Source organism: Lontra canadensis, unplaced genomic scaffold (assembly GCF_010015895.1).
Source record: "Lontra canadensis isolate GAN:19392208 unplaced genomic scaffold, GSC_riverotter_1.0 scaffold40, whole genome shotgun sequence".
NCBI lineage: Eukaryota > Metazoa > Chordata > Mammalia > Carnivora > Mustelidae > Lontra > Lontra canadensis.
In genome coordinates, this window is record NW_022631034.1 from 17,513,600 (window position 1) to 17,538,218 (window position 24,619).

At 38.2% G+C, this 24,619-nt stretch overlaps 1 protein-coding gene across 2 annotated transcripts in view; it reads left to right on the top strand.

The window, feature by feature from the left end:
- Nucleotides 1-24,619, top strand: part of WDR63 (WD repeat domain 63) — a 66,908-nt gene that overhangs the window by 33,050 nt on the left and 9,239 nt on the right. For both annotated transcript variants that reach the window (XM_032870276.1, XM_032870277.1), the window contains exons 14-18: nt 634-707; nt 6,052-6,196; nt 7,775-7,862; nt 15,681-15,811; nt 19,847-19,910. In XM_032870276.1, the coding sequence (XP_032726167.1) occupies nt 634-707; nt 6,052-6,196; nt 7,775-7,862; nt 15,681-15,811; nt 19,847-19,910 (502 nt within the window). The remainder of the gene's footprint in view (nt 1-633; nt 708-6,051; nt 6,197-7,774; nt 7,863-15,680; nt 15,812-19,846; nt 19,911-24,619) is intronic.

Below are 24,619 nucleotides of genomic sequence, written 5' to 3' on the forward strand. Positions count from 1 at the left end.
GCTCATCAGTCCTACCAGGAAGGTAGGGAGTTAGGGAGTCATGTTTCCCTACTGATTCAAGAGTGGCATCTTCATAGATTGCCACAAAACCTTTCATCTTGTTTCAAAGCGAACTCGTTGGAACTTGGGACCTTCTAGGACCCTGAGGAGCAAACCATTTACTCTCCATGGACTCTTGCCTGTGCTAGGTGACTCTTGGTATCTAAAGTAACACTAAATGTCTTCTCTACTAACCTTATCTGCTTAATAATCTCATAAAAACTCCTATGTTCTATTCCACCATTAATAGTAAAATACAAGAGTTGGGATACACCATTGATAATTATAAAACTGTTAAAATGACTTATGAGTACACAGGTTTAAGTGTTCAAATAACATCAACTGAAAAATCTAAGGATAGAAATTTTTACGCATGCTAGTTTAAACTACATAAAAACATTTCTGTGAAAAAAGACTGGAAAAATACCTTGTAGAATTCCACTTTATGTTAAAACTTATTCTTCAATTTCCGTGTTATTATTATATTCTTTTAATAAAATTAAAGAAAAAATATTAAAAGAGTAAAACACTATGAGAAAAGTTATTACATCCTAGGTACAAAGAACTTACTTCTTGTGTCTTTAAAAAAAACAGATTAACAGATTGGGGGCTGTCTTTGAGAATCGAAATGGAATATGCTGTCAGCTTGTCACGTGTTCAGCTGATTGGTATGTCTTTGTTAGTGTTCTTGGGTCAATTTCAAAGTCGGAGTGGGTGGGGAGGAAGGTTTCCCCCCCTCCTGCCAAGCAATACTCTGGACACCAGCTGGGTGTCTCACAACTCCACTTAATTCTGACACTATCCACCAGGATTCACAGGTGAAGGTTCAGTCCTACAGGACTGCTCTCTGGAACTCCTCCCCCTACCACTACCCACTCCCCTGCCAGCCACCTCAGATGCCAGTCACAAACCCACGTCATTAGCTGTACTTCTGACTGACTGGCTGTAGATTGGAGGTTCTGAAGATTCCTCCTCAGGTTGGATTAACCTGCTAGAGTGGCTCACAGAACTCAGAGAAATATTTTACTTACTAGATTACTGGCTTATTATAAAAGGATGTAACTCGGAAACAGCCAGATGGAAGAGATGCAGAGGGCAAGCTATGGGGAAAGGGTGAGGAGCCTCCAAAAATCTCCACTTGTTCACCATCCAGGAAGCTCCATGAACCTTGTCCTTCTGGGGGTGTTGGGGGACTTTATTTCACAGGTACAATTGATTAAATCTTTGATCATTGGTGACTGAACCCAATCTCCAGCACCTCTCCCCCTGCTGGAGGTCAGGGGTTGGAACTGAAAATTCCAACTCTCTAATTGCAGGGTTGGCTCAATTGGCAATCCACCCCCATCCTTAGGTGCTTTCCAAAATTAGCCCCATTAACATAACAAAAGGCATCTTTGGGGCTCTCTACATCTAGGAAATTCCAAAGGTTTTAGAAGCTCTCTTCTAGAATCCTGGAGGAAGAACAGATTTATATAACTTGTAATTCACAACATCACAGTCTTATTTTAAACACTACCTAAGTGTTTTCATACAATATATTCTTTTTTCTTAGATGCTTCTAAAATCATTATCTTCTGTTCCTTAAATAATCTTTATTGTAACAATTAAACCTGATATTAACAATAGGACAGATATTATAGACTGTTGCTGGTTGAAAAAATATTTTTATGATGATGCAAATATGTTGTAAAAAGAATACATATGCGTGTACACACCCACCCACACACAACTATATCCTATACTATAGGTAATAAGTAATAAAGTTGCTGAATCAAAGAAAGAGCTGACTAAGGCCTTAGAAACAGCCCGAGGGATCTGGGTAGCAGGAATGAATGGCCAGCCCCTTCCATCTGAATGAATCAGTTCGAACCTGACTTCCGTTAAATCACAAAATCACCCCCTTTGGCCAAGGAGGGAATGGCAAGACACCTTGAGTGACAGTTCCAACCTGACTGCGTGGAATAGGGAACAGTTCCCCAAAAAACAAAACTATTAGAGTGCTCTAGCTAAAAAATGAAAGAGCATGAGGGTCAGGGTGACAAGCAACAAAAGGGCCACCAATAGGTCCATATGGAATATTATACAACAATTAAAATTGTAATGATTCATGGAGCAATATTTATAGTATGATGTTGATTATAAACAACAGAATGCAAAGCTCTACTCTTCTTCAATAGCCTTGGAAAACGTTTAGAAACACTGAACAGATGTGAAATTTTATATTTGTTTTATTTGAGACACAGGTCCTTGACAGTGAATATTACTCAGCCATTTAAAAAAAAAAAGAATGAAATCTTGCCATTTACGTCAACATGGATGGATCTAGAAGGTATGATGCTAAGTGAAATAAGTCAGTCAGAGAAAGGTAAATGCCATACAATTTCACTCATATGTGGAATTTAAAACAACCAACCAACCAACTAAACAAACAAGAAAGAGACAAACAAAAAACACTCTTAAGTATAGAGAACAAACTGGTGGTTACCAGAAGGGAGGTAGATGAGGGAGATGAATGAATTAGGTGAAGAGGATTAAGAGTACACTCATCATGATAAGCACTGAGAATGTATAGAATTGTGAACCACCATTTGAATACCTGAGACTAATATAACACTACATGCTAATTATACTGGAATTAACCAATCAATTTTTAAAACCCCCCAAAAGAATATGCCACATTCTTTTTATTAATTTATTAATAAAATTATTGATTATTATTAATAAAATTTATTAATTAATATTAATTTATTGGTTAATAAATTATTAATTTATGCAGAAAGTTCAAGTGAAGTTATCTGTATTTAGCAAAATCTTTTTTTTTCCAAAAAATTTTAGAAGATTTTAATTATTTGAGAGAGAGAGAGAACACAAGCAGGGGAGAGGCAGAGGGAGAGGGAGAAGCAGACTCTCTGCTGAGCAGGGATCCTGATGTGGGGCTCTATCCCACAACCCCAGGATCATGATCTGAGCCAAAGGCAGATGGCTCAATCAACTGAGCTACCCAGGGGCCCCTAGCAAAATCATTTCATGAATAATGCAAATTAATGCTATAAATGAGATTCAAGGAGATCTTTCTAATTTGGAAAAATAGTTTTAAATCAACTATAATTAGAGTTTAAAACAGCTCTTTTTGTGTCATTTGTGATGTTTTCCCCAAGGATTTAGATTTTGACAACATAAAAATGATTAATACTTTCAACAATTCATTATTAAGATGAATAAATGACTAATATTTAAGTCACATAAATGAAAAGTTTTCTTAGTCTTACTTGAGCTACTATCTGTTTATCTACATACTTTAACTTACAGATCTAAATTCTTTAATGACATCTTAAGTTTATTAATCAGGTTATTCATAACCTCAGAGATAGAAATAATGGCGCTAGTATGGCATATTCTTTGCCATCCTCATTGTATGTTTTCACATAATTAACACAAAGTCACTTATACTAAAATACTATACAAGTATCATTATAAATGTGTTACCAATTTTATCACACTTAAAATTATACTCTATAGATGTGTGGAGGTTTATAAAGAATTTTCATAGACATTATCTCATTTGATTTTTATAATCAACCTGTAAGGAAGGAGAAATAAGAGGAGAAATAACCTTTATTGGCTGCTTACTGTGGGCAAAGCACATTAAATCCAACATTGCCTGTGTATTTATTGTTTCCCCAGTGAATATACATGTATTTATGTTATACATATTATATATTTATATTATATATTATATTTGCATTATATTATTATATATTTATAATATATGTTATATGTAGTTATATACCATGTCTCTTAAATATGACACCAAAAACACAAACAATAAAATAAAAAAGTTGAAATTCATCAAAATTTTTGTGCTTCAAAAGGCACAAACAAAAAATTAAAAAGACAGCCCATGGTATGGAAGAAAATATTTGCAAGTCATATATCTGATTTAAAATTTCTATCCAGGGGTGCCTGGGTGCATTCATTAAGTGTCTGCTTTTGGATCAGGTCAGGATCCCAGGGTCCTGGGATTGAGCCCCGCATCGGGCTCCCTGCTCAGCAGGAAGCTTGTGTCTCCCTTCCCCACTCCCCCTGCTTGTGTTCCCTCTCTCACTGTGTCCCTTTCTGTCAAATAAATAAGTAAAATCTTAAGAAAAAAATTTCTATCCAGAATATATAAAACTCTTACAACTCAACAATTAAAAAGACAACCCAATGTAAAAAAGGAGCAGAGATTATCAATAGACATTTCCTCCCCCCCAAAATACACAAATGGCCAAAAAGCACATGGAAAGATGTTCAACATCAGCTGTGAGGGAAATGCAAATCAAAACCACAATGAGGGGCACCTGGGTGGCTCAGTGGGTTAGAGCCTCTGCTTTCGGCTCAGGTCATGATCCCAGGGTCCTGGGATCAAGCCATGCATTGGGCTCTCTGCGAGGCAGGGAGCCTGCCCTTCCACCTCTCTCTCTGCCTACCTCTCTGCCTACTTGTGATCTCTGTCAAATAAATAAATAAAATCTTAAAAACAAAACAAAACAAAACACAATGAGACCTAAAATAACCAAATCAGCAATCTTGACAAAGAGCAACAAAGCTGGAGGACTCCCACTTCCTGAACTTTAAACTTTTTACAAAGTTACAGCTAGAGACAGAGGTACTGACACTGGCAGGAGAATAAACATAGAAATCATAGAGTTCAGAAATAAACCCATATGTCTATGGATGACTGATTTTCAACAAGGGTATGAAGACAATTTAATGAAGAAAGACTAGCAACAAATGGTGCTGGGAGATCTGGATATCTGCAAGCAAAAGAATGAAGTTGGACCTTTACCTCACCCTGTACACAAAAATGAACTGAAAATGGCATAAAGACCTAAATGGAAGATCTAAAACTATGCAACTTTTAGGCAAAAACATAAAACTATGCAACTTTTAGACAAAAACATAAACAAAAGCATAAATGTTCATGATCTTGGATTACATAGTGATTTCCTACATATTACATCCAAAGCACAAGCAAATGCAAATCTCAATCAATTTTGATGAGACACCACTAGGATGGCTATGATAAAAAAAGACAAAAAGTAGCAAGCTTTAGCAAGGATGTGGAGAAACTGGAGTCCTCACACATTGCTGATGGGAATGTAAAAATGATGTAGCTGCTTTGGAAAACAATCTAGCAGTTCCTCAAAAGATCAAACACAGAAATTACCATATAACCCAGCAATTACACTCCTCAACGTATACCCAAGAGAAATGAAGCCAGGCATCCACACAAAACTTATGCACAAATGTTCATAACAGCATTATTCCTAGTCCACTAACTGACAAATGGATAGACAATGAAATATTATGTGGCAATACAAAGAAATGATATACTGACATATACTACCACATAGATGAACTCTGAAAATATGCTAACTGAAAGAAGCCAGTAACCAAAAGTCACATATTGTCTGTTTATATGAATTGTTCAGAATAGACAAATATCTACAGACAGGAAGTAGATTAGTATTGTCTAGGGCTGGGGGCAATGAGGAGTGACTGCCAATCTGTACAAGGTTTCATTTTGGGGTGATAGAAATCTAAAATTAACTGTGGTGTTGGTTGCACAGCTCTGTGACTATATCAAAAACCATTGAATTGTGTACTTTCAGTGGTGAATTTTGTGCTATTGAGTTATATCTTAATAAAGTTGTTAAAAAGACGATGCTTTAAAAATGCTTTAAAAATGTGAAGAAAGATAACTTAAAAAAAAGTTGGTGTTAATCTCCAAACTCAGATCTCATATATGATAATATCAGTGTCAATACCAGCAAAGTCATCAAATAACCCTATAAACTGTTTAATTCCCTAAAATATAAAATGCAAAACAGTCCCATATCATAAAAATCTTAGTTTCAGAGATACTAATATAGTAGTGATCACATTGCTAATGTGTGGAAGCAGCAAAGTATGGTAGTTCTAAGGCTACATCTTTTACTTGTACTAAATAAGATGTGAATTTTTTTAAAGCACAATATGTTTCTGGGATATCAGACCACAGAAATCTTTAACTCCACAACCAATAGAGAAAAAGAAAGAAGAACATATTGAAATTCCTTTGGATGTACCATCTACTTTTTTGCATCTCGATCTCTCCTGGAAACCTCTCACTAAGGTTAGTAACATGCAATCTTGTCCATTCTATTTGCTTGTGTATACTCTGTAATATATATGCATATAAATACATGTATACACACACTCTAGAAAGCTCAAGTTAACAAAGGACTTCATTCATTTAAACAATAAATTCTTTCATTGAGAATTATTGTGATGCTTGGCTAGGTCAATCCAGAAATCACAATTTTTGTGACCTCAGGATTGATATTTGTTCATGTGTAAGCATGCCCCAACTTACTGATGGTTTATATAATAATTATTCATTTGCATAAACAGTTGCTTGTAAATCAGTAAGCTCTGGAAAGCTAATTTTTCTCTGGAAAGCTAATTTTAATCCCTAATATAGGCAAAATTCGATATATTTTGCATGTAGTAGGAAAGAGTATTTTATTTATTTTTTAAGAGTATTTTAATATCTATGACCAAACAAAACTGAAAGTAATTGAAAGAGAAATTATTTATACTTTTCTTGAAAGGCAGAGCTTTGAAGAAAAACAATTTTAATTAAAGAACAATACGGCTGTGGATTGTGGAAAGTATGAATGGGCTTCAGCAATTTGATGACTCTCTTTTTTTCAGAATGTCTAGTTTCAAATCCAAACTTAATATTTATTCCCTATCCTATAACTATCACTAGAATTACATTAATATGTATTTGCAACAAATGTAAGAGAGAACAGAGAGGGGTAAGAATATTCCAGAAGGAGCTGGGATTAGAAATTAGAAATTAGAAAAAGAGGATTAGGAATTTTCTGGGTTAGGATTTACCGAGCTATAAATCATTTAAAAAGAAATGAACAAACAGAAACTTGTCAGGGAATCATTGTCAGCATGGGACAAATATCCTGATGGAGAAATGTGGGGCAAAAACTGTGAGGGAAAAATATGAGATGTGGCAGCTTCTCATTCTGGTGCAGATCCAAGCCATTTCTGGAACTCAGGGGTACATGTGTCCCCAAGGGGACTCAACAGTGCCTGGCAGATGAAAAGACCCCACACAACTTTCTAGAGCTTCATTTAAGTGAAAGGCGTAGGAACCAGGAGACTAAACCATTATTTTTTATTAAAACCAAAAAGGATGTATTATGAATTAGAATACACAATATTTTCAGAAATTCAACACATGAGATTGGAATTTGGAAATGAGCCCCTGGGCAAGCTCCCTTTAGTTGCAGGGTTATTTATCTATTTATAAAAATCTTATTTATGTATTTGACAGAGAGAGAGAGCACATGAGTGCATAAGCAGGAGGAAGGGCAGAGGAAGAGGGAGAAGCAGGCTCCCTCTGGAACAGGGAGTTTGACTCGGGATTCAATCCCAGGACCCTGGTATCATAATCCCCGTCAAAGGCAGACACCAACTGACTGAGCCACCCAGACAGCCCGAGTTGCAGGGTTTTACAAACTGTGGTTTAGGCACTGTCTGTGGGGAAAAGCAACTAGGAATCTGAAAGAGAATGGAAAAGGCACAAAGGGAGGGAGGTGGGACACAGCCATCTGGGGGTGGAAAGAAAAAGCAAGAATAAATCACCCACAGGATATATGGAAATAATTTTTCTTCTTTATTCTCCCAAAAGTTAAGGCTGTCTAAAGGCGAAACAAGTTTAGACCACTGTCCAACCAAGATCAGCCTGAGTGAAGACGATCTCCTTTACAACACACAAGGTAACTGCATTTGCTTATTGAAATGGCATGTAATAGTTTGAGAATTAGTGATTCTTTACATCCAGGGTGAGTTACTTGCTAAGATAGTCTGATTTGTAAAAAGATTACAGAAAACCAAACCCTCCAATATGGGACTTTATAATGGCTATAATAACTATAGGGGTACCTGGGTGCCTCTGTTGGGTTAAGCGTCCATCTCTAGATTTAGGCTCAGGTCATGATGTCAAGAGTTGTGAGATAGAGCCCTGCCTCAGGCTCTGCACTGAATGTTGGAGTCTGCTTAAGATTCTCTCTCTCCCCTTCCCCATCACTCCCTCTCAAAAAACAAACACATACACACACACACACACAAAACTGTGGCCAACACATTAAAACTGCCTATACATACACGCAAAGATTTGACGATAGAATTCAGTTGAGTCTCATAAATATTTGAGTATATTTTGAGAATTCATTACATTAAAAAATTTTACAAAGCTGTGTTTATAAGTACGTATGTGCTCAAAGAATAATTCTATAGAACAGAACATATCTTGAGTCTAACAAAGTGAGTTATGAAGTATAAGAAATAAATATCCATTCCCAGTCAGACTATAATAGAAAAATTAATATTTGTACAGCACCATGATAAAATAGAGAAATAACAATTGCCTTTTAAATCTATCTCAACTCAACCCTTACACCTTTGTTGAAGTAATTGAAGGGTACACATACAAATGCCGAAACTATTAAAATAAAGGTGTGCCTGAATATCCCACCCTGAGAGCAATGCACAGTGAAACTGTAGAAGAATCACTAGAAACTGAAGTATTTTCCAAATATTTGTCTTGTCAAATGGATTTCCATTTATAAATTGTTGAATGTTCAGTTAAGTGACAGAGTATCTTGGAAAAAACATAATATGTATATAACGCCCTGCTTGGGCAAAACTCACTTTGAAGATACAACCCAAGATCTCATGCTAAAAAATAAATAAATAAATAAATAAATAAATAAATAAATAAAATCACTAAATGTTTATAGACCTTTTCTAAGCAATTTTAAAACATTGCTTGTTTTTTATGTATTTGGGCCTGCTTCATTCCAGAAAGAATGGAAGGTGAGTTCTCTCCTCCACTTCTTTGTATTCAACTGTAAGCTACAATTTATTGAATTCCAGCCCTGAGTTGGGTTCTGTCCTAGCTAATACTGCACCTGCTTTCATCCATTTACCGGCTATTTATAAAGTGCTTATTTTATGCTAGACCCTGGGGGTGCAATGGTGTGTGAAACAGATTCTCATGATCATGACAATCCTGCAAACTGGGAATTTTCATTACCATTTTACGATTAAGGAAACCAAGACTGTGAGGTTATTGTAACTTGTAAAGAGTAACTCATTAGGGGCACCTGGGTGGTTCAGTTGGTTGAGCCGCGACCTTTGGCTCCGAGTCCTGGGACTGAGCCCATGCTGGGCTCCCTGCTCACCCGGGAACCTGTGTCTCCTCTCCCCTCCTCCCTCCCCTACCCTTCCTGCGTTCTCTCTCTCTCTCTCAAATAAATCAAGTCTTAAAAAGTAACTCATTAGATGCTCTACTCTTACTTTTCAAACTAATGAAAAAAGATGATCACAAGGATCTTACTGCTTTGATCTGGTTGATAGTAAGGATATCACTATATCTTTTAAAAGTGTTTTTTTTTCCTTATTCACTTTCAGCATGTTTATTGAGGTATAATTGACATATAATAAAACATGATGTTTTCAACACAAGGCTATTACATATACATATGCATGTACATGTACATGTACATGTACATGTACATATACATATACATGTCTTTGTATGGACATGTGCTCTTATTTGCCTGGGTAAATACCTAGGAATGGGATAATTAAATCATATGGCAGGTGTATGTTTAACTTTTTAAGAGACTGCCAAAGTGTTTTACAAAACAGTTATACCATTTTACATTCCAACAAGCAGTGCAGGAGAGTTCCATAGCTGGTATGGCTAGTCTTTTTAACTGAACTATTCTAAAACGGGTGTAATGATATCTCATTTACATTTACCTAATGACTAAAGATGTTGAGTTTATTTGCATGTATTTTTTTTGCCACTCATATATGTATCTTTTTTGGTGAAGTGTCCATAAATTTTACCCACTTTTTAGTTGTGCTGTTTGTTTTCTTATTGTTGAGTTTTTAGAGCTCTTAACGTATGGCATACTAGCCCTTTATCAGATATATGATTTGCAAGTATTTTCTCCCAGTCTGTGACTTACACTCTATTAAAATATTAAAATGTTGGGTTCCTGGGTAGCTCAGTGGTTTAAGCATCTGCCTTCGGCTCAAGTCATGATCCCAGAGTCCTGGGGTCAAGCCCCTCATTGGGCTCCCTGCTCAGTAGGGAGCCTGCTTCTCCCTCTCCCTCTGCCTACTTGTGCTCCCTCTCCATCTCTCTGTCAACTAAGTAAATAAAATCTTTAAAAAAATATATTAAGTGTCCTTCTCCTAACACTGTCTTTTGAGAAGCAGAACTTTTTAATTTTGAGAAGTCCAGTGCATTGGTTTGTTCTTTTGAGGGTCATGATTCTGGTTTTGAATATAATTGAAGGTTGGGTTTTTTTTCCTAGGAGTTTTACAGTTTTATAACTATGATCTTCATTGAGATGATTTTTTTCTATGCACAAATTATGGATCAGAGTTGATTCGTGTGTGGTGTTCCAGCACCAGTGGTTGAAAACACATCCTTTTTCCACTGGGTTGCTTTTGAAACTTTGTCAAAAATCACTTGTGCAAATATGTGAGAGTCCATTTCTGAACTCTCTGTTTTGTTCTGTTGATCTCTGTTTATCTTTACACCAATAGCACACTGTCTTGGTTACTGTAGCTTTATAATTAGTCTTGAAATTAGTGCTAGTCCTTCAACTTTTTTCTTTTTCAAAGTAGTTTTTGTGACCAACCTAGGTTTCTTGCTTCCCCATGGGCATTTTGTATGTTTTGTCTTACATAAACCAGCTTTGATTTTGATTGGCAATTCAGTGTTACAAGATCAATGTCACAAGAATTTGATGTCTGCACAATAGTCTTTCAAGTCATTAGTACAGTATAGCTCCCCATCTACTTAGGTCATTAGTTTCTCAGTGATGTTTTATAGTTTTGAGTGTAGAGGTCTTTCACTTCTTTTGACAGATTTGTCTCTAAGTCTTTCACATTTTTTTTTTTTTGGTGCTCTAGTAAATGGTACTTTCAAATTTTAAATTTCTGATTGTTCATTACCAGTGTAAAAAAACACAATTGATTTTTGAGTATTGACTTTGTATCCTACAATCTTCCTAAAATCACATTAGTTATAGTAGCTTATTTGTAGATTTATTTGGGCTCTCTATGTAGATGACAATGTCATCTATAATAAGGACAGTTTTACTTGTCTTCTGATCTGTATGACTTTTTTCTTAAGTGATTACACTGGCTAGAAAGCTCAGGAGGCAAAGTGGTTAGAGAGCATTCCTGTTTTATGCCAGATCTTAGGCAGAAAGCATTTAGTCTTCCCCCCATTAAGTATGATGTTAACTGTAGGGTTTTTGTAGAGTCCTTTATCACGTTGAAGAATTTCCCTTCTATAATACCAATTAATGTTGGATTTTGTCAAAAGATTTTTCTGCATTTTGGGAGACGATCACATGCTTTTTTTCTTTTTAAACTTATTAATATGGAGAATTACTTTGATTAATATCTGAATGTTAAACTAGTCCTGGATTCCTGGGAGAAACTTCACTTGGTTGTGATTTAGGAATTGTTATCCCTGAATTTTTTAAAGAACAATTTTTACACTGTTATCTCTATGCTTATATCTTCATTTATTCAAGACATGTATTAACTCTTGCAAAGTGCTAGGCTCTGAGGACATAGCTGTGAAAAGATAATTCCCTGTTTCCGTGGAGCTTACCTTCTGGTGTGATAGATACGTATCTTATATTCACTTAAGGAAGGACCTATCTAAAATGAATCTTGGAGCATGACCCAAATGTCATCCAACAGGAGTATTCCCCATCAAACGAATGTTCTCTTTCCAGACGAGGTCATTTTGTGGATATTTCTCAGAGAAAGGTATACTGGCTAAATCGGTTCATAAAGGGAATGGACAGATAATTTTTTTGACTCTCAGCCGAGGCTGTGGTTGGCTATGTCCCTTTATGTGTGTTCAGAAGTCCACGCTGCAGACAATCCCACAAGTCCTGGAGAAAATTAAATTTCTTGGTAATCTCAGTGTATCTTGCTAACACATGCCTCCGATCACTAAAGGCAGTTACTGCGGTCTTGACCTGACTCCTGTAAATGGCCAGCTCTCAGAACTTTATTTGAAATCTCATTATGGTATTTTGAATCCCCTTAGGACACATTGCCAGCTATGCACCTACTCTGACCAGACTTGAACCTGTTGCCTAGAATGCACTCGTATGTTTGTTGAGCACATTATGTTTATTGAGCCTACATTGGTTTTCCTTCAGCCTTCCACCAAGAATCCCAAATTCACGCTATCCCACCTTCACGACCAGGGTCTGGCTCACTGTCCGGCGCTGTGTTGCCACCTAGTGGCTGCCGGCCACATGGCTCTCACCTGCCCTGTTAGATCTAAAGTAGTCCGTGCCCTTCTGCGCGCTCACTTTCACATGTTCTTTTTGTTTATTCTGTTACAGAAGACTTTTCTCTAAATGTTTTTGGAATTCCTAATTTGGAATTGCTTTCAGATCCTCCGTCATATTCTTCTGAACACCGTGGCATAGTAGTTAAATGTGGATTCTGGAGTTTGGGTTTAAATTCCAAAGCCACCATTTATTATTTGACCAGGTCAAATTACTATACCTCTCTGTGCCTTCCTTTTTAAAATAAACCTTCCTTTTTTAATAAAGCTGTTTGAGAAGAGAGATGTGAAGATAAGGGAAGTAAATAGTGAAGGTAATACCTCATGGAGTATTGTAAAGATAAAATGAGTTAATACATAGACAGCTCTAAGAAGAGCTCTTTGTCATCCTTGAAGGAGAATTAGTGCTTGACCCCCTCAGGAGTTACTGCGAGGACTGAGTGAACCGGCGCACGGCCAGCACACAGTTGAGTACACGGCATGTAGTCACATAGTAAGCATTTAGTAAATGTTAGCTGCTGTTAGTGTCCCATGCCCTGGCGATGGAAATCCATGGACGGATGCTATGAGGATGAGGTAGGATATTCCTGTCAAGTCTGAGTAAACACAGTTTACTCACAGATGATCCCACATTTCTCCGGCCTCGTTCTCTTTAACTCCATCGCAATAAACACTATCAACTAAGCCCCTTTTCTCGGAGCCCGTGCCCTGGCTTTTTTGGTTTTCCTGATACTTACTCAGTTTCTCTCCTCAGCCTTCTTACCCTGCTGCCTTCTCATCATGAATGTCCCTCAGACTCTTAACTTCAGCAGTGTGCTTTCCTCATTGTTCACCTCTTTTGGTAACTCAGTCCCCTCTTACTCTGTTGAGAATCCTCCACTCCTCTTGCTATCCCCTGGGTTTGAACCCAGTCTAGTCCCTCAATGTCAGTGTGACCAGTACAGAACTTGAGTCATCCCTGTCTCTCTCCTCAGGTCCCTACATACAGTCTCTCTCTTAGGATAACTAGGTCTTCCTTTACAGCACATCTCACATTTGCCTCTTCTTTTGCATCACCTGTACTGACCCCTGGATCAGGCTCTTGGTTCCTGTTGTTAGACCAGAGGGCTCCAAACTCTTCCATCTTGCACCCCTCAGGAAACAGAAAATTTTTAACACATATTCCCAACGAGCATGTATTTATTTACAAATTATATGCATGTTCTACCCTACTATGATATACTCTACTGATACTAATATATTAATGTATATCATTTAAAAAGAGAAAAACATATTGAAATGAGTGTGAAGAATTTGACATAAATAATATCATTTTGTAAGAACAATATTGCAATGCCTGGGTGGCTCAGATGGTTAAGGCTCTTTCAGCTCAGGTCATGATCTGCAGGTCCTGGGAGTCTGCATCTGCCTCTTCTCCCCTGCTTGTGCTCTGTCTCTCTCTCTCTCAAATGAATAAATAAAATATATTAAAAAAAAAAAGGAACAACATGATTAAATGTACCTAGTTATTTTTTGAAATGTTGATTGACACTTTGTAATACAGCTATTTAGACGTCTGGTTTCATGTTGACTTATTTCAATACTTGTTTTTGATTATCTTATTTATTGGGAAAGGATCTACAGGCCCAAAGCATGTAGATCTCTAATAAAGGAAGTGCTGGTTGATTGTACCAACAAAGTCATAATTGGTTGTTTCTTTTTTTAAGAGTTTATCTATCTATCTGAGAGAGAGAGAGCTCAAGCAGGGCGAGTAGCAGGCAGAGAGAGAGGGAGAAGCAGGCTCCTTGCTGAGCAGGAAGCCCAATGAGGGGCTCAACCCCAAGACCCTGGGATCATGACATGAACTGAAAGCAGAAGCTTAACTGACTGAAACACCCAGGTGCAACTCATAATTGTTTTTTTTTTACTTTTGTCCATAATTATGCTATATTTAAAAAAAATTGAATGTATATTTTTAGTAGACCTGAGGGGGTTTTTTCTATTTTAGTTTTCCTTTATATATTTGTTTGTTGGTTTTTACATTTGTTTGTTTGTTTTCCCATGGGTGATATAACCTAGATGATGAAATATTGAAATGTGGTGAGTAGGGTTCCCAGAAATTTAATATCACATTTTTTTAAAACTAATAAGTGACCTGGGAATATGCCCAAGATAATATCTTTAAGAGAACAGAAAAGCAGGACGCAAAGCTATAAGACTCAATTAAAAGAAAATCTTTATATATTCACAGAATATATATATATATATATATATGTATACACACACACATATGCATACAGAAATGTAATTATAGGGAAATATTTCAATAGTAGTTACCTCTGAGAAATATGATAATGATTTTTGTTATTTTCCTCATGCTTTTCACTATTTTCCAAAGCTTCAGTAAATAACATTGATTAATTTTAGCTCATAAAGAGACTTTTGTTTTAAAACAAGATGACATCAGATACTTTTAAAAACAAAAGAATTTCCAGATGGTGTTTGAAATGTAACTCCCAGATGAACTATGCTCTGTCTGCATGGCTAGTTACAGCTACAGTATCGTACAGTCACTGGTGTTCTTAAGGAATAAACCTGAGCTAATCAGAAAACTTTAAATTATAGTCCATGCACGTGCTGTGCTTATGAAAAACAAGTAATACATTTTAGATGGATTTATTTTTTTAGAAATTAGATCATTTTTGACACTTAAAAGGCTAATCTTGATTTGAAAAATTTGCATATGATGCCAACTGAATAAAAATGACACAAGTTTCTAATTTGAGAATCTTACTGAGACTATCAAGAGTAATGTAATCCAGAGGATATATTTCATGTCCAATTTTTACTGTCAATAATTCTGAAGTGATATAAATAATGTAGAACTGGTTTTTAAACTGTGTGCCATGGACCTTTTTGGAGCCCCTGAAAGTAGTAGGTAGAGGGGTCTCCCCCTTCCCACCAGGGAACGCTTTAATCACAGCAAGGCAGGTTTTGATCAATTTTACATGCAAGTGTTACTGCATATGCTTTGGTTTGAAAGCCAGTGTTCTACTGCTAAATTAGAAGTCTAAAGATGTTTATACTTATGCCTACCACACTGGGGAGGGAATGGAGCAGATGTGTGTAGCAAGGGACAGAAAAAATAAGCTAACCATATTTTAAAAGGTCTTTCACTGTAAATATGTTTCTTCTATTCATACCCCTCTGAAAGACAAAATATTAACCCAGAGCAAAGCAGTGAATGCAGGAGAGATGAACCCATACCACAATCTGGAAGCTGGGTTGGCCAATCAACTCAAGCCAATAGAGGACTTTTGCACAAAGTTCTTTGCGGGAACAGAGGTGAGTTAGAATTATTGCTGTTTTATATATACATTATATATACAGTCTTCATATATATGTGTGTATACATATATGTGTATATATATATATACTATCTAGGTTGTATCACCCATGGGAAAACAAATAAACATAAAAACCAACAAACATATATATATATAGAGAGAGAGAGTCTTCATTATATATATGTTCTTAATTTCAGCTTTATTGAGACATATATGATGTATAAAGTTGTAAAATATTTAAAGTGTACATCATGGTGATTTCATGCCTGTGTGCATTGTGAAAGACTTTCCCCATCTAGTTAATTAACACATCCATCACCTCACATATTTATCTGTGTGCACGTGTGTGTGATAACATTTAAGTTATACACTCTTAGCAAATTTCAATCACATAGTGTTATACTGTAGTCACCATGTTTTCTATTCTGTCCTCAGAACTCACTAATCTTACAACTGAATGTCTATACCCTTTTACCAACCTCTTCCTATTTCTCCCACCCCCACCGCCACCCTGGCAACCACTTTTCTATTCTGTTTCATTACAACCTCTACTGTATATTTGCTTTATGAAGATTTATAATATTTATACCCCTTCCCATATTTTAATATACTCATTTACATTGGATTTTTTAATCCTGATGATTCAGATTCAAATTTAAAATATTCCTAATGAATGTGAAAAAAATCTATAAAATTCAGTATGACCCTCTTTACTAATGATTTATTGATCAACCTGCAAATATTTATTGAACACCCACACCATATAGAAGAAACCATGCTGAATATTAGAGATCTACTAAGAAAATATATTGTTTTGTTAGTTAGCAAAAGGTAGTAGCAAAACTCACTCAATTCAAAAGTTAGGTAACAACTGGTTATAATAATGATAATGGCTGCCATTTGGGGGCACCTACTGAAATAACCAAAGGGAGCTTACACTTCTAGGACATTTTCTATATAGCAAGGTCTGTGCCAGGTGTTTGTTCCAAATTATATCTCACTTAATCCTAATAGTCTGGGGCACCTGGGTAGCTCAGTTATTGGACATCTGCTTTCAGCTCAGGTCATGATCCCAAGGTCCTGGGATCTAGTCCCGCATTGGGCTCCCTGCTCAGCTGGAAGCCTACTTCTCCCTCTCCCACTCCCTCTGCTTGTGTTCCCTCTCTTGCTGTGTTTCTCTTTGTCAAATAAATGAATAAAATCTTTTACAAAATCCTAATAATCTTGTAGGGATTAATCATCACTTTACAGATGAAAAAATGAGGCTCAGAACTTTATCTACAGACATACAGAGGCAGAGATGCCCTTTCACTCATAACTCTTTTTCTCTAAAAATAAAGGGCTTTCCCCCCAAGCCATTCAACCATTCGAAGATGCCTAGCTTAGTCTCACTGGAATGCACTCTGCATTCACACTTTCTTTATGAAGGGATTAGCTGATTACACCAGTTCTCAGGAGCATACTGGCCACGAGGCACAGCACCAGACCCCAGATCAGACATGAATCAACAGCACAGCCCCTGTGCTCAGGGCGCTCACTGCCTAGTTAAGGAGCAGATATATTAAGAGCATTATCCAGCCAATGCCTATCCAGAAGCCACAGAGACAAGACAGGGAGGTTGGGGAATGCAGACTGTTAGCAGGTTGGACTTCAGAGGTCAAGGAGGCATCTGAAAGATCAGAGCACAATTCCCAGCAGAAGTAACAGCCTGAACGATACTTTGGAATTACGGAAGCCTGGGATTTGCCTGGAGATCATGAAATCATTTGTGCAGGAGGGAACACTGTACCTTCGATGCCAGATTGGGATCCAACCAAAGAGCCTTTTCTGCCATGTTAGGGAATGTGAAATACATTTGATAAGCAATGAGGCACTGACCAAACAGATACTTGTTTTGTAACTTGGGCTTTTAATTTTTTATAACTTAGGCTTCTAATATTTTTTTTAATTCTGGAAAAATATAAATAACAAGTTACATTCTTAACAAATTTGAAGTGTATAATCCAATGCTATTAGATACAGCCATGTGGTTGAGCAACTCTCCCAGCCATCTATCTCCAAAACATTTTCATCATTCCAAACTGAAGTTCTGTACCCATTAAAACAATAACTCACCATTCCCTCCTTCCCTCAGCCCATGGCAACCACCATTCTACCTTCTGTCTCTGTAAATTTGACTACTCTAGGTACCTCATGTAAGTAGAATCATATATTATTTGTCTCTGTCACACCAGAGTTTTTAAAGCAGGGACGTGACAGATTTAGAAAGCTGAATGATCACAAGATCTTAAAAAAGAAATTTAAGTATGACACCTTGTGCTTAAACTCTTCAGTGAGAACTCAGTCATACATGAATAAAATCTAGACTCCATATTGTGGGCTAAAAGGTTCTGCATAATTTGGCTTTCTTATCTCTCCATCCCTATCTGCCCCAATCTCCCTCTCTCCTTCTAGCTGCTCTGATTTTTGTCTTTCTTTTTTTTTTAAAGATTTTATTTATTTATTTGACAGAGATCAGAAGTAGGCAGAGAAGCAGGCAGAGAGAGAGAGAGGAGGAAGCAGGCTCCCTGCTGAGCAGAGAGCCCGATGTAGGGCTTGATCCCAGGACCCTAGGATCATGATCTGAGCTGAAGGCAGAGGCTTTAACCCACTGAGCCACCGAGGCGCCCCTGTCTTTCGCTTTCTACCCCAAACTCTCCCTGCTGTTTGAGCCCTTGCCCTCCTTAGAGTTAATTTCATCCATCATTCAACAGGTATTTATTGAGCATGTAGTGTATGCCAGGCACTGTTTGGCCCAGGGAACAGAGACAAAAATCTCTGGGCTGACATTCCAGTGGAATGCTCTTCTACCAACACCTGACATGGCTGATCCATCTCCTTTGGTTAGAGAGAATAAGGTTTCCCTTATTCTCTCTAAGGCAAACACCGTGCGCTCACTAAGTGATAAGGGCGGGAGAGGTGCCACAGTCAAAGGCAAGGTGTGAGCACTGAATGCGGGCCCGGTCTGTCTGAGCCCTCCGAGACTCTGGGCACATGAGTGGAGAGTGGAGGGAGGGCTTGCCCTCCGACTCTGAATTTCCAACACCAAACACAGTCCTCATTTGCTCTGTGTGTTCATGAATAAAAGCACAAATGAGTGAATGAGTGGGCACCGGCCAGATGTGTTCCCTTGGCCTCTTCCTTGCCTACACATCCTAAGCCATACTCCTAGGCCTCCCAACTCCTCTTTTTATACATCCTGCTCTGTGTTTTCCTTTTATTACCCAGAGAGAAAAACACTGGAATTAGGAGTCAGCATCTGGGTGACCCTGAAGAAGTCATTTAACCTCTCCGAGTCTCTGTGTTCCCTCTATTAGTTGGGTCGTGGGTCCAAACCTCTAAACCTCTCCTACCTCTGCTGTTCACGGGTTCTGAGTCTTTTCCCTGTGTGTGGCTGCTTCTGCCTTTTTACACCAGGTCCCGCTGCCTTCCCATCTCCTTACCATGGCCATAAGGAGAGGGAGAATATATATTACTAGTTATGTTACTTAAATGGAACTTGGTTTCCTGTTCTCAACTTTAAAAATAATGCTACCATATTATCAATTCACATTCCCCTTCTCTCTCTTACTCCACAAATATTTTTAAGTACTGACTTTGTATCATGCTGAGAACAAATCACTGAAGAAGTAGGATGGGTTCCTTTCCTGGAGCTTTTAGTCCATTGGGACAATTTCCTATTAACAAAAAATTTAGGAACCCAGCAGTTGGAACTTGTGTACATAGATTTTCTCCATAAATGCCTGTGTTTTCCACATTACTATGTGTACATAAAAATTCAACAACTTCATTTTCTTGTTCAATATAAAATCAAGTAATCATTTTGAGCCTTCCCTGCCTTCCCCCTCCCCACCACTGTATCAAGTTATAATTTGACTGAGTTAACCTGTTGCTTTGTGCTTGTTTGGGTTATAGTCAGTCTTAGTACACACATATGAGGTCTTTAGTCCCTTAAGCTGTCATTGTACTCATCAGAAACCTGTAATATTTTTAGGAAGGTGGAGTGATATACACAGATTGGAAAATGGAAAGAGACCCTGAAACTGGCCGATTGATGAGTAAGTTTTGATGATTGCTCTGTTATGAGTAAGTTATTCCTCTTTTTTTTTTTTTTTTAAGATTTTACCTACTTGAGAGAGAAAAAGAAGAATGAGAAGGGGGGAGGAGCAGAGAGAGAGAGAGAAGCAGACTCCCCCACCAAACAGGAAGGAGTCCTGAGGGAGCCTGACATGGGGCTTGATCCCAGGACCCTGAGATCATGACCTGAGCCACAGACATTTAAATGACTGAGCTACCCAGGTGTACCTAAGTTAATCCTTTTTAGAAAGTGCTGAGTAACCCTGTCCTTGCTGATAGGAGGGAAGGCACTTATTCAAAGTACTTATTCAAGGTACTTATTCAAAGTGAGGGCCTCAAACAGCAGCACTTGGGAACCCGTTAGAAATGCAGAACCTTGGACCTGCTGAATATTAGAATACGGATTTTCAATAAGATTCACCTGGTGATTTGTTTTCTACCTCCACCCCCAATTTGAGGAGTACTGATCTACTGATGCTTAAATGACTAAGATAGTTGGACAATTAAATTTAAAAAAATGTGTTTCATAATTCAACAATTTGGTAATTCAGCTAAATGAAAAATATTAATACGAATTATAAAGTAAATTTACAATGACCTTGATGACATCAGAACAGTATGAAGAAGTAACTACAGGACCCTCCTCTTGGGCTGGGGACTGATGTCCAGACTCTGGGCAGCTGAGAAGAGGTGTGGGGACAACACCTGGCTGGGAGCAGGAATCAAGAGTTCAGGCTCCCTAACAAGCTAAGCTCCCTGTCAAAGCTTGGAGCCCTGAGGTTCGCTATGATTACAGCTGCTCACTCTCAAGCTTTGGATTTGATCATGGCATGAAAATGTATTTGAGCCACATTTCACAATGCGGAATGATGGTGAGCACAGGAAGAGGCCACAGCTAGGACAGCTGGGACAGCTAGCACTCCGTGGAGCAGTGAGGTGGAGGGGCCAGGCTAGGTCTGCAGAAGGGGAGCTGATCTTAGGACAAGCGGGCATGGGATTGACTGAGGGGGTCAGAGGTCAGAGATACAGCCTTCAGGGGAATGCTGCTGGGTCTCAGGTATCTGCCTCAAACCTCACCCCCTCCACTTCTATCTACTGAGTCTGGCTCTGCAGACTGGAGTCTGCCTTAGGCCTGGGAAGGTGTGCTTTCTGGGCATTGCCTCCAGGGTAGCCATATTAATCCGAAAATGAAAGCACTCCTAGTTTTCTGACATAGGACCTCTGACCAGAAACCCAAATGTGTGTTATTGCTAAGAGGAGGGCATCGAGAGAGAATTAGATGTGACCCAAAGTAAGGCCAAGTGCTTGCAGAACTGAGACTGATTTTATACTTTCCACTTATTTTAAATTCCAGGATTTAAAGTGGAACTCAAATTATATATTGGATATAATGAATTACATTCAGCTACTTTTATGCTTATTCATGTGTCTGTTTATTCGATAATTCATGAGTAATAATTGTGCATGGACTGCATGCACCTGGCAGCTTTCTCCACTGTACCACTGGGACACAAGTTGAGACCCTGATGCCACTTCTTGCTTACACTAGTTCTTCCTGGACTCAGAGGTGTTCTTGGGGCCTTACCATGGTGCCAGCTTCCTAAACTGCTTTTGAGGCAGACCCTGACAAACAGGTTTAGTTATTTATTTTAAATTGTATTTCATTTGTAGAATAACCAATGACAATAAACTTAAAAACCAAGAGCTTTATGATTGAAATTCACTAATGTTTGTTCTTCTTTCTTTCTTTCTTTCTTTCTTTTTTTTTTTTTTTTTTGAGAGAGAGCAAGAGAGATTGAGCAGGGGGTGGAGAGAGGCAGAAGGAAAGGGAGAGAATCTTAAGCAGGCCCCACGCGTAGCTCATGGGCCAATATCATGACCTGAGCCGAAATCAAGAGTTGGATGCTTAACTGACTGAGCCACCAAGATGACCCTTATTCTTTTTTACTTGCATTCATTCATCAAATCATTATTGAGAATCTATTCTGTGCCAGGCACTAGGGATATAAAGATGAACAAGATATTATCCTCCCCCAAAGGATTTCTGTGATCTATTAGAAAAGTCTAACACATGAACAAATGAGGACATTACACTGTCCGTGCTATGGCTAGAAGCAAACACAAAGTGACATAGGAAACCAGGAAGGGACCAACTCTCTTGTGTTATTAAGAAAGGGCCCTACTGAAGAGAGAGACAGTTGAGCTTGGTGTTGAAGGGCAGAATGTAATATCCAATTGGAGAAAGACATGCCAGATAGAAGGAATAATAAATGCAAAAACATGGAAACCCAAAAGAGCAGTGGACAATTAAGAAACAGGGAGCTCTCCTAACTAAAGTATAGCAATAGAGAGGGCAGCAGGAAGGTGCCAGGTTGCCTGGAAGACAATTGGGTCCAAATGGCTAAGAGTCTTGAGTACTTACTAAGCTTTGACCTTTATCCTAGTGCCACCAGTATAATCAGAATATCATTCTGGCTCGAGAGCAGGGGCTGGATTAATTTATTGGTGGGATTTACAATGGAAGTAGGATGACCACTACTTGCAAGAATCTAGATGAGGGATGGAGAGGACTCAGTGTAGGCATGGTGAAGCAGAGGAAATAAGAGAGAGACTTAGCAGTCAACATGCCAGGATTCTGTGACGAATGGGGTGTAGGTTGGAAAAGAAGAAGTGTTGCTTTTATTTTCTTGGCATTTGGTTCATTGCCAAAAAAAAAAAAAAAAGGAAATAGCTATAACCACTTACTAAAAGGATACTTTGAAATCCTTATAACAATTTAAAATACTTTAAAATAATCAATCAAGCATTTTGCCACATGGAAAACCATACAATACTGTTATTCCCATTGGATAATGGCTGAAGCTCAGAGAAAGTTGATGTTCAGACCCTCTAAACTGTGCACTGCTTATCCTAATCACATCCGTGAACTGGCATTGTTTTCCTTGAGAGCTACCAGTCTGATGTTTTTCATCAACACCATGGAGGGTACCTGAGTCAAGATGAGGCAATTACTGGGACGCAATCCTTCTTGATTTCCTAGAGACCCCATGTGCTTATTGACAACAAGGCAGGAAGGAGAATTTCCTCCCTCTAGGAAAGAGCTTCTGAAAGACAGTACCCTGAATGAGATCTGTGTGATAAAGAAGGCTAAATCAATCAAAATTTCCAGATGATCTACGTGACAAGCCAAGAAATGAGAGTTGAATGATAACAACTGACATAATTATTTCATATATTCTGCTCACAGATCAGCAGATGCCCTGCAGCATGCACTCTTCCAAGTACTTTCCATGGATTAGCTCATTTAATCCTCACAGCAACCCTAAGGGGTAGCTATCAGCATCGCCAGGGTTTGAACCTAGGCCATCTGCACTCTTAATCACATCAGTATACTGAATCCTCGGTTAGATAATGATTCTGGAAACTACTTCTTTGTTTATTGTAACTTTCTCATAGCAACTTGGCCTGGGGCCTCTGCTACTCCATTTAATAACTTAAAGACCGCTCTATCCATTACTAGATGGAACTAAAGGTCCCTAAAAGGACATAAGGAAGGAAAAGATATGGGCTGAGAACATCTGTTAAAGTATAAATCTTGGTGGTTGTTGATCTTGCTATCACCGGTAATCATTACATTCTGTAGAGGGCTTCCAGACTCATGGATGGCCCTGCCCACCAGAGTGAGGTGGTGTCTAGGGATGTTCACTATAGAAAGGGAAAACCAGGCTCTGAGAAACAACAGTGGAAACAAGAAGGAAGCTGCTGGTTTCCAGGGCTTTCCTGACTTCCCAGGAATCTTCCAGATTGTTTCAAGATGGCCTTAGACATAAGTCTCCTATGCTATCTTCAGGATAGGACTTCAGTTGGAGAAAAATTAGTCTTTTTTTTTTTTAATCCAGGACAGCTACATTTAAATTTTTTATTTTTACTTTATATAAAATTTTTAAATTGTGATAAAATACACATAAATGTGAAATGTACCATCTTAACCATTTTTAAGTGTATAATTCTGAACTATTAAAGTACATTCACATTGTCATGCAACCTATCTCCAAGACTGTTTCCATTTTGCAAAACTGAAACTCTGCACGCATTAAACACTAGCTCCCTATTCCCCTCTACTCTCAGCATCTGGCAACCACTATTTACTTTCTTTCTCTCTGAATGTGATTACTGTAGATACCTCATATGAGTGGATTTTTTCTGCTTAATATCTCATTGGGGTTCTGAGAGGGAAAAAAAATCCAGCTTTTCATAGCTATGAAAATGATGGGATTCACCGTTAAGTTCACGGTTTGGACATAAGGTAGCCAGATATTTTCTTTATGGCCATCCCTGAGGTGGACGTGGGCAGCAAAAAATAGGGAGCAGCCAGGTCTGGGGTAAAGGAGACCCAAACAATGGTGAGGTAGGCAGCCTAAGGGAAAGGAGGACCCACAGGCTGGAGCAGAGACTAAAGAGAACTCTTGAACTTAACATCCAAACCTGATTCCAGTTGCAATAAATGGAAACTCCATGGAGTCAGCTGGTCCTACCAGAAACCTATCATTCTCAACCTTCCTATTCAAGCCATTTGTAAGTTTTGTCAATTCAGCTTGCAAATATTTCATGATCATCTACTTTTGTCCATTCTACCTTCAACCCAGCTACCATGCTCTCTTACCAGAACTACCTCCTAGGGTGTCTCCTC